The following is a 10,161-nucleotide window of genomic DNA, read 5'->3' as shown; positions in this document are numbered from 1 at the left end:
CATGGAACCTGCATATGCATGAGTTGACTTGCATCCATTATTTTTTTTTTTTTTTTTTTTTTTTTTTTTTTTTTTTGAGGAAAGATATTTCAAAGTTCTGAATTAGTCTCAAAATCATGAAATTCTAAGTATCAAATGTGATACATTTGGCAAGATGGGTTTAAGAAAATATGTAATTATTTAATTTTAAAAAAGTATCCCCACCCCAAAAAAAAAAGTCGTAGAGAAAACTCAAAAATAAGTTCAGAAAAGATGAATATTTCAGTTTTCTAAATCTAATTCCAAAAAAAAAAAAAAAAGTAGATTCACAGTTGTATATTCATCAACCCTTTGACATCATCAAATAAAACAGAACTGAACACACACAGATAACTTGTCAGGTAATCACTTCAACAAATTGGCTCCCATTGGTAGACATCCAAACCATTTGGGGCGCTGCCAACCCCTCCCAGTCCAAATGGTTTGGACGTGTATCACTGTCAATGGCGAAAGTAGTTACCCAACTTTAAGCAGAGACAACAAGTAACGTGCACGTGCATTCATGCAACATAAACAAACTGTAATCATCCAACCAAGCGACCAAACGGAATGTTTGAGCAATGGTGGACATTCTTAACATTCCAGCTAATATGATGAAACACAGTCACACACAAGAGGGCATGCAGTCCCCACGCTGTGAAAACTCACACGTTGTTTCAATATAAATATCTCAATGCGCCTCTAGTGAGGCTCTACCGGTTGCTGTTGTTTTGATGAAGACTGGATAGTCCAATTTATCTTTTTTTATTGGGTCGGAGCGACCTTCCAACATGGCTACCATTCAAATTGCCTCAATGGGCGTCATAAAAACTGAAATGGAGAGAACGTTTGTGCTTGTCCTGATCTTGACAGTATGGGCTACAGTTCTTGAAGTTTTGGTCTTGATTCAGTCTTGTTGAGGTTTTGGTCTTATGTGGTTTCATCTTTTCAGAGGCTTGTATTGCCTTGGTCTTGGTCGTGACATCGTTCATCTTCTCAGAGTCTTGCTCTTGTCCTGATGTTTAGCTGGTCTCCTTAGAGTTTTGGTCTTTTTTAAATCTCTTAGAAAAGACAAAAGTTTTGGTCTTCATCAAATCTCTTAGAAGAGACAAGATTGGAAGTGGACTCCTTCCCCGGAGGCATGTCTGTGCAGAGTCCTGTGTCTGGTCCTTAGGAGTGTTTAGCTACCGTACCAAGAATCTACCGTTGTTCGATGGATTCATACTTTTTTAGGTAACGTTGATCTTTGTGAAAAATGTTGCCGCTCTAGATGCATTGCAACCTGGTCATCCTGGAAGGGGGAACCCTCCCCAATCTTGGTCTCTTCTCAAGGTTTCTTCTTGAGAATCTGGGCTCTGACTTTTTTAATGGTTCTTTGAGGGGTTTACTGTATATCAGGGGATGTTATTGCCTTCCTGCATACAGTGGGGCAAATAAGTATTTAGTCAACCACCAATTGTGCAAGTGCTCCTACTTGAAAAGATTAGAGAGGCCTGTAATTGTCAACATGGGTAAACCTCAACCATGAGAGACAGAATGTGGAAAAAAACAGAAAATAACATTGTTTGATTTTTAAAGAACTTATTTCCAAATTACAGTGGAAACGAAGTATTTGGTCACCTACAAACAAGCAAGATTTCTGGCTGTCAAAGAGGTCTAACTTCTTCTAACGAGGTCTAACGAGGCTCCACTCGTTACCTGTATTAATAGCACCTGCTTTAACTCATTATCGGTATAAAAGACACCTGTCCACAACCTCAGTCAGTCACACTCCAAACTCCACTATGGCCAAGACCAAAGAGCTGTCGAAGGACACCAGAGACAAAATTGTAGACCTGCACCAGGCAGGGAAGACTGAATCTGCAATAGGTAAAACGCTTGGTGTAAAGAAATCAACCGCCCGAGCAATTATTAGAAAATGGAAGACATACAAGACCACTGATAATCTCCCTCGATCTGGGGCTCCATGCAAGATCTCACCCCGTGGCGTCAAAATGATAACAAGAACGGTGAGTAAAAATCCCAGAACTACACGGGGGGACCTAGTGAATGACCTACAGAGAGCTGGGACCACACTAACAAAGGCTACTATCAGTAACACAATGCGCCGCCAGGGACTCATATCCTGCACTGCCAGACGTGTCCCCCTGCTGAAGCCAGTACACGTCCAGGCCCGTCTGCGGTTCGCTAGAGAGCATTTGGATGATCCAGAAGAGGACTGGGAGAATGTGTTATAGTCAGATGAAACCAAAATAGAACGTTTTGGTCGAAACACAGGTTCTCGTGTTTGGAGGAGAAAGAATACTCAATTGCACCATACCCACTGTGAAGCATAAGGGTGGAAACGTGCTTTGGGGCTGTTTTTCTGCAAAGGGACCAGGACGACTGATCTGTGTCAAGGAAAGAATGAATGGGGCTATGTATCGAGAGATTTTGAGTGAAAATCTCCTTTCATCAGCAAGGGTATTGAAGATGAGATGTGTGGCAGGGTCTTTCAGCATTACAATGATCCCAAACACACAGCCAGGGCAACAAAGGAGTGGCTTCGTAAGAAGCATTTCAAGGTCCTGAAGTGGCCTAGCCAGTCTCCAGATCTCAACCCCATAGAAAATCTGTAGAGGGAGTTGAAAGTCAGTTTTGCCCAATGACTGCCCCAAAACATCACTGCTCTAGAGGAGATCTGCATGGAGGAATGGGCCAAAATACCAGCAACAGTGTGTGAAAAGTTTGTGAAGAGTTACAGAAAACTTTTGTCAACGTATTGCCAACAAAGGGTACATAACAAAGTATTGAGAACTTTTGGTATTGAGCAAATACTTATTTTCCACCATGATATGCAAATAAATTCTTTAAAAATCAAACAATGTGATTTTCAGTTTTTCTTTTTCCACATTCTGTCTCTCATGGTTGAGGTCTATCAATGTTGACAATGACAGGCCTCTCTAATATTTTCAAGTGGGAGAACTTGCACAATTAGTGGTTGACTAAATACTTATTTGCCCCACTGTATATCAGGGGATGTTATTGTCTTCCTACATCTGTGGGCCTTTGAAGCCCTTGGAGACTCTTTTCACTTGAGGAGCTATGTTAATAAAACAGGATTTGACTTGTCATGACTTTGGTCTTGGATTAGCAACTGTTTCAATATTGGTGTTACCATGTTCTAATCTAAGAATTTTGCACTCAATTTGGTCGTGGTTTGATTTGGTGCTGGTCATGTTTTTTAAGCTAATGCTGTACACTTAGCACAGGTCTTGGTTCTTGGACTCAATTCCTAAAAGACCAAGTATTGGTCTTGATCTTCTTTCGGTCTTGGTTTTTGTCTTAGTCTTGCCCTTCAAAAGTTTTGATCTTGATTTAATCTCAGTGGTCCCTGATTTCAGGCAAATTTTTGTTTTCTTGGCCATGGCCTTGAGCGCAACTTTTTTTGACTATATACAGTGCCCTCCATAATTATTGGCACCCCTGGTTAAGATGTGTTTTTTAGCTTCTAATATTTTTTTTTTATTCAAATAATATGGGACCTTAATGGAAAAAAGAGAAAAATTCAACCTTCAATACAAGTGCATCTATTCAGTGGGGGGAAAATCCCACATAAAGAAATAATTATTTGACATCAAATAATGTGTGTCAAAATTATTAGCACCCATTGTGTTAATACTTTGTACAATCCCCTTTTGCCAACAAAACAAGGTCTGGGGACTAAGATGGCCATGGGAGGAGCTTGATTTTGTGTCTGGTGAACCATTTCTGTGTAGATTTGGCCATATGTTTAGGGTCATTGTCTTGCTGAAAGACCCAGTGACGACCCATCTTCAGCTTTCGGGCAGAGGGCAACAGATTTTGATTTAAAATGTCCTGGGATTTCAAAGCATTCATGATGCCATGCACCCTAACAAGGTTCCCAGGGCCTTTGGAAGCAAAACAACCCCACAGCATCACTGACCCACCCCCATACTTCACGGTGGGTATGAGGTGCTTTTCAGCATGCTCATCTTTCGTGGCACGCCAGACCCACTTAGAGTGTTTGGTTCCAAAAAGCTTAATCTTGGTCTCATCTGACCAAAGCACACGGTCCCAGGCCTGGGTCCGTGTGCTTTGGTTGTATTGAAGGTTGGATTTTTGTCTTTTTTCCATTGAGGTCCCATATTATTTGAATTAAAAAAGAAAATTATTAGAAGCTAAAAAACACATCTTAAGCAGGGGTGCCAATAATTATGGAGGGCACTGTAGCTACACTCCTTCCGGAAAAATAGTGCAAATTTAGCGTTTTTGATTGGTTGAATTGAAATAATCCAACTTGAGGCATTTGTCTTTAAAATCTCCAGATAAAGACTGAGAAAGGCTCGATTTTTCGCCAATCATCTCAGATTATTTGTGTGGACAAATTTAGAAATTTTAACGGACTACTTTCCATGATAGAAATCACAGGGTTCCCTGCTGATAGTTTTTGTGGACATTCACTCTCCTTCATCCCAAAAGGATTTCCCTGGCATGGGGCACAGCCAACAGCCGCAGGTTCAGCGTCGGTATTCGGCACGTTTTGGGAAGCGGCGGCACGGTGGACTCGGTGGCCCGGCGGTCCGGCGTCCACGCTGCCATGGCAGCCTGAGGCCTGCTCCCCATACATCCCCGCTCGGGCCGCGTTGATCCTATTGTCTCTCTGCGTCACCACACGTCGCCCCGGCAAATAAAGGCCGTCTGGCTCCAAGCTTAAACATCGCAGCAAACTCAAAACCAACCATCAGAGCCGATTCATTCACATCTGCTCAGTGGGGCGACAAGGACAGGGCTTTAGGTGGGAAAGAGGGCAGAAAAAAGTTCACTTTTCCCCACCGGGTGCCAAGAGAACGGGACAGGACTCAACTTCCAGGGAGCCGCAGCTGTGGCAAGTTGCCCATTTCTTTTCATTTCACATTTATCCGAGAATATGAAAGCGTTTTATCTTAAGTTCGCTTACACACTTCAGACTTTTTGTCTCGCTGTTACGGTTAAAGTTAGTTTGACCGCCGAGGTAATAGACATGGGATCTTTGCATAGCGCGGTCGTAGTTTGTACTGCGAACAGTTTCACGATGACTTTGCCGGTCATTGTACATTTAAATGACTTGCTTATTTTCCTTTTTTGAGAACCACGCTAGTGTAAGACTGAACCTTACAATGAAGTCTCGAATAAAAGTTGACTAAAGTAGGACTCGAAGTCGTCAGCGGTATCATCGGATAGCACAATTTTTGGAATTTCCGTAATTTTTGACAGTGGAATTTTCCACATTTTCTTACGTTTGACACTCCTCGTGTGCCCCCTCCTCACCCCACTTGTCGGGCCTGCCTACCCCACCCTCCCCGCTGGTCTGCGCCCTCCGTGTCCCTCCCTACCCCACCCTTCATTCCGCAGCGCTACGGACCGATCATGGGCGACTGGAGTTTTCTGGGAAATATTTTAGAGGAAGTCAACGAGCACTCCACGGTGATCGGGCGGGTGTGGCTCACGGTTCTCTTCATCTTCCGCATCCTCATCCTGGGCACGGCGGCCGAGTTCGTGTGGGGTGACGAGCAGTCCGACTACGTGTGCAACACGCAGCAGCCCGGCTGCGAGAACGTGTGTTACGACGAGGCCTTCCCCATCTCCCACATCCGCCTGTGGGTCCTGCAGATCATATTCGTGTCCACGCCGTCTCTGGTCTACGTGGGCCACGCAGTGCACCACGTGCACATGGAGGAGAAGCGCAAGGAGCGCGAGGAGGCGGAACTTAGCCGGCAACAGGAGCTGAGCGAGGAGCGACTCCCGCTGGCGCCCGACCAAGGGAGCGTCCGCACCACTAAGGAGACCAGCACCAAAGGGAGCAAGAAGTTCCGACTGGAGGGCACCTTGCTAAGGACTTATATCTGTCATATCATTTTCAAGACACTCTTTGAGGTGGGCTTCGTGGTGGGCCAGTACTTCCTTTACGGCTTCCGCATCCTGCCGCTGTACAAATGCAGTCGCTGGCCCTGCCCCAACACCGTGGACTGCTTCGTGTCCCGCCCCACGGAGAAGACTGTCTTCATCATCTTCATGCTGGCCGTGGCTTGCGTCTCGCTCTTCCTCAACTTTGTGGAGATCAGCCACCTGGGCCTGAAGAAAATCCGTTTTGTTTTCCGCAAGCCGGCCCCTGCTCCGGCGCAGGGTGAAGGCTCGAGCACTGGGAAAAGTCTGCCCCCTTTGCCCGTGTCCTCCCTGCAGAGGGCCAAAGGTTACCGGCGGCTGGACGAGGAGAAAGCGCCCCCTATAACGCACCTCTACCCACTGTCAGAAGTGGGCATGGAGGCCGGCAGGGGGGCCCCACCCTTCCACGGCCTGGAGGAGAAGGCCGAGGAGGAACCGCCTTTGGGGGACGTCCCCAAAGCGTACGACGAGACTCTGCCCTCCTACGACCAGACCGCCGAGACCGGAGAGGCCACACTGCAGCGGGAGGACGCGGCGCCGCCGGCGGGGGCGGAGGCAGCAGAGGGAGGGAGCGTGGCGGCCCGGGCGGGGAGCAAGGCGTCGGATACGATAGAGGACAGCAGACCTCTGAGCCGACTGAGCCAAGCTAGCAGTAAGGCCAGGTCGGATGACCTCACCGTATGAACATGCACGGAACAGCGCACACATACACGCACTCCTGAATGGGCCAGGCAGAGAATTGTTAACGTTGCCTTTTAAGTTTGCCGTAAAGATTTTCCCTGCCAAATGATAGAAAATGTCGCGGAATAACGGCCGAAAATTTCTGCTTAACTCATTCACTGCCAGCCCAGCTATATGTATAGGATTCACAGAGTATGTGTTGTGGGAGTTGGTATTACTGTTGTCACGATACCAAAATTTTCAACTTGATTTAAATCCTACAAAAAAAAAAACACTCAATACCATTTTCCATACTACCTAAATATAAAACCCAAAATAAAATGTTATTCTTTCAATAAACACTTTCAGTGCCATTGACGATGTTAGACGTCCTATCGTTTAGCTCTTAAAAACTAAATTAAAACTCTTTAAATGAGTTTATCATAAGTACATGTCGAATCCATTTGAACTGGTGGCAGCGAATCAACTTCTGCAAAACCTCCCACTTCAAATGGATTGGACGTCCATCGCAGTCAATGGCAACCAATGAGTTAACAGGGAAAATGCAAAACTATCCTTCATTACGTTCAAGTGTTGTGCAAAATCAAATTAAATGCATGACAACATATTTCTGGCTGCCACTCAACCAGTGGTCTCAAACCTGCGGCCCGGGGGCCAATTGGGGGCCACGGGACAATATTTTGTGGCCCCTTTTATATTTGTATGTATTTTACCATGGGTAATTAATTGTAATAATAATGCTTGATTTAAAAATAATCATAAAAACTACAGCTCGCACAAGTGGTGAATTTATTTATTTTGTTTAAATCTTTTCTTCGCCAACCACTGATCTAGCTCATGATAACATTTGGTGGTGTTTGTCTGCATGTTGACTCACCCAGGTTCTATTTCCATTGGCGCCCCAGATAAATCAAGTTTGAGACCCCTGTGCTAGACGAACCAGAGTTGCTTTAGAAATTAACTGTTTTTACATTAGACACACAGTAACTTTGGTATATTACCGTTTACAACACTCAAACTAAGGAAACGTGTCAACAACCTTCCTAGTGCTCTAACACCGTTAATGTTATTTCACAACTTAACGTTGCCTGCCATTGACAGCGATCGATGAACCAGTGTTGCTTTAAAAATGAAATGTTTTTACATTGACCACACATTAACTTTGGCATGTTACCACTTATAATGCTGACTTGATCAAAACAGATCAGCAGCCTTTAAACTGTTGTAACAGCCAATGTTATTACCTTATTGCCTGCCATTGACGGTGATAGACGTCAAATCTATTTTGAATGCAAGGGGCGAATCAATTTAGATTTGATGTTTATCACCGTCAAAGGCAGCTAAGATAAAAAGAATAGGCTACTTAAGACATGAAAAAAAAAATCTTTTAGGACTGCAGCTATCGATTATTTTAGTAATCGATTAATCTATGAACTAAGTAGTTCAAATAATCGAGTAATCAGATTGGGAATTTAAAAATTAAAATACCTGAGCTTTGCCTCAAATGGTATGAAACATAATGATGATCTAAGTACAACAAAAGAACAATTGGCTAATTTGCTTAGCTAAAGTCCGCTAGCTTAAGTGCTATAAAATGCTAATTTTTTTTTTTTTTTTTTTTTTTTTAACAATCCTTTTAACAAACAGTTCAAACACATATACCCACAAAAATGGGCTAAATGTACCTATAAATTAAATTAAGATGTTTTTTAAATGCATTTGTATCTCAAGCAAAACCTTATGTTGGTCTTAACAGTGAGCAGCTGGATTCAGCCATTTTTAATGAGTTTTGTCATGTTCACTGTTGCCACTAGAGGGTAGTGTATTCACTCAATAAGAATAAATGCAAACATTTTCAAAACAAACGATTACAATGCCACGTTGATTAAACGAATACTCGAAGCAGCAAGATTTAATTTGAATCTTTTTTCTAATTGAATTACTCGAGTTAATCGTTGCAGCACCAATTTCTTGGCATAATGACACAGTCAAAATTGTCCATCTATTGCCGTCAATGGCAGCAAATGATTAACAAAATTTTCCGACTGAGTTGGCAAAATAATGGCAAGCGTTTGTGTCAAATATTAAAGAAAAAGTATGTCCAGGGCAGAAATGTTTTAATCTTATTTTCTATGATTGTCATCACATTTTTACAACCTGGAGAGAGTTTTAGTATACTTGTGTGTCTGCCAATCAGTTGATTTCCCATTCCATAACGCAACAAGTGCCTACTTTTACACTTTTTATACAACATACGCAGCTCTTTGTCATCGGCAAAAGTGACATTTTCGGGGTCGAGAGGAGAGCACCTTTTTGCACACGCGGAGGTTCACATACTGTGCGAAACTTTTTTTTACACTTCAACGCTGCATCACTTTGACACAGTAAGTTTTTCAAGTTTATCTCCTGTTTACCGTATTTTTGGGAATATAAGTCGCACCTGAGTAGAAGTCGCATAAGATTATTTGTAACGTGAAATGGCAAAATGACAAAAATTATTCGCTACAAAAAAATATATACATTTAAGGAAACACATTGAAATTGAAAGCACTCATGCCTTCGTTTTTTTTTGTATATTAATCCCAAAATGAGCTTCTTAATAATACCGTATTGGCCCGAATATAAGACGGCCCTGATTATAAGACGACCCCTCCTTTTCAAGACTCAAGTTTGAAAAAAGACTTTTTGAACACCAAATTACTTTTTATACAGAAAATAATTACAGTACATCCGAAAGAAATGATTATGACAATATATTTGAGAGAAAAAGCATGTTATTTTGCCTCATTCGAATCTTAATATCTGAACATTTAAATATGTAAACTAAAGTGCAATCACATTCGTAAATAAATAGCTTCTGGTTTTTGAAATGTAAATAAACCAATCTATTGTGATAAAACAACAAAATTGCAATAACTGCATTAACAATCAAAGTGAAGTCTAATTGTAGTCTTGAAACAAATCTAAATAGGGAAAAACATTGCAATAAAATAATGCAAACTGGTTAAACTTGAGAGTAGCTGAGATCTGTCATGACAGAACATCGCTTCAATGGTATCTGGCGCCATCTAGTGTCGTGAATTGGTATAACGTCTAGACCGCGAATATAAGACGACCCCCTCTTTTTCATTCTAATTTCATGTAAAAAACACCGTCTTATATTCGGGCCAATACGGTAATTCAAAAGGAATAAAAAACACTTTTTTAGATCATTAAAATTATATATATGCATAAACCCTAAAACTAATCATTTCAAGAAGAATAAAAATGAAAAGTAGCATATCCACTCTGAAAGCTACTGTAATTTTTGGACTCTAAGGCGCACCTGACTATAAGCCGCCACCCATCAAATTTGACTTGAAAACGGAACATGTTCATAGATAAGCTGCACTGTACTATGAGCCACAGCATTCATCACTGTATTATGGGATATTTACACCAAAAGATATTAACCGGTAGCCCTTTATTTGACAGCAGCGCCATAAGACTGTCATAAAACCAAATGAACCATCATTATTCAATGCTTCAAGAAGCTTG

General features: G+C 42.2%; 1 protein-coding gene across 2 annotated transcripts; it reads left to right on the top strand.

The window, feature by feature from the left end:
• Positions 1-5,421: 5,421 nt before the first annotated feature.
• LOC130926926 (gap junction alpha-8 protein-like) lies at positions 5,422-6,627 on the top strand. Of its 2 annotated transcripts, XM_057852252.1 has the most exons (2): positions 5,428-6,336; positions 6,415-6,627. In XM_057852252.1, the coding sequence occupies exons 1-2, from the start codon at positions 5,428-5,430 to the stop codon at positions 6,625-6,627; spliced, it is 1,122 nt and encodes a 373-aa protein (XP_057708235.1). The 2 variants fall into 2 exon arrangements, with proteins under 2 accessions (XP_057708236.1, XP_057708235.1); XM_057852253.1 differs by having other exon boundaries at positions 5,422-6,627.
• The last annotated feature ends 3,534 nt before the right edge of the window (positions 6,628-10,161 follow it).

Source organism: Corythoichthys intestinalis, chromosome 12 (genome assembly GCF_030265065.1).
Source record: "Corythoichthys intestinalis isolate RoL2023-P3 chromosome 12, ASM3026506v1, whole genome shotgun sequence".
Lineage (NCBI taxonomy): Eukaryota > Metazoa > Chordata > Actinopteri > Syngnathiformes > Syngnathidae > Corythoichthys > Corythoichthys intestinalis.
The sequence above is the reverse complement of the archived record's forward strand: the minus strand, read 5'-3'. Positions and strand labels throughout refer to the sequence as shown.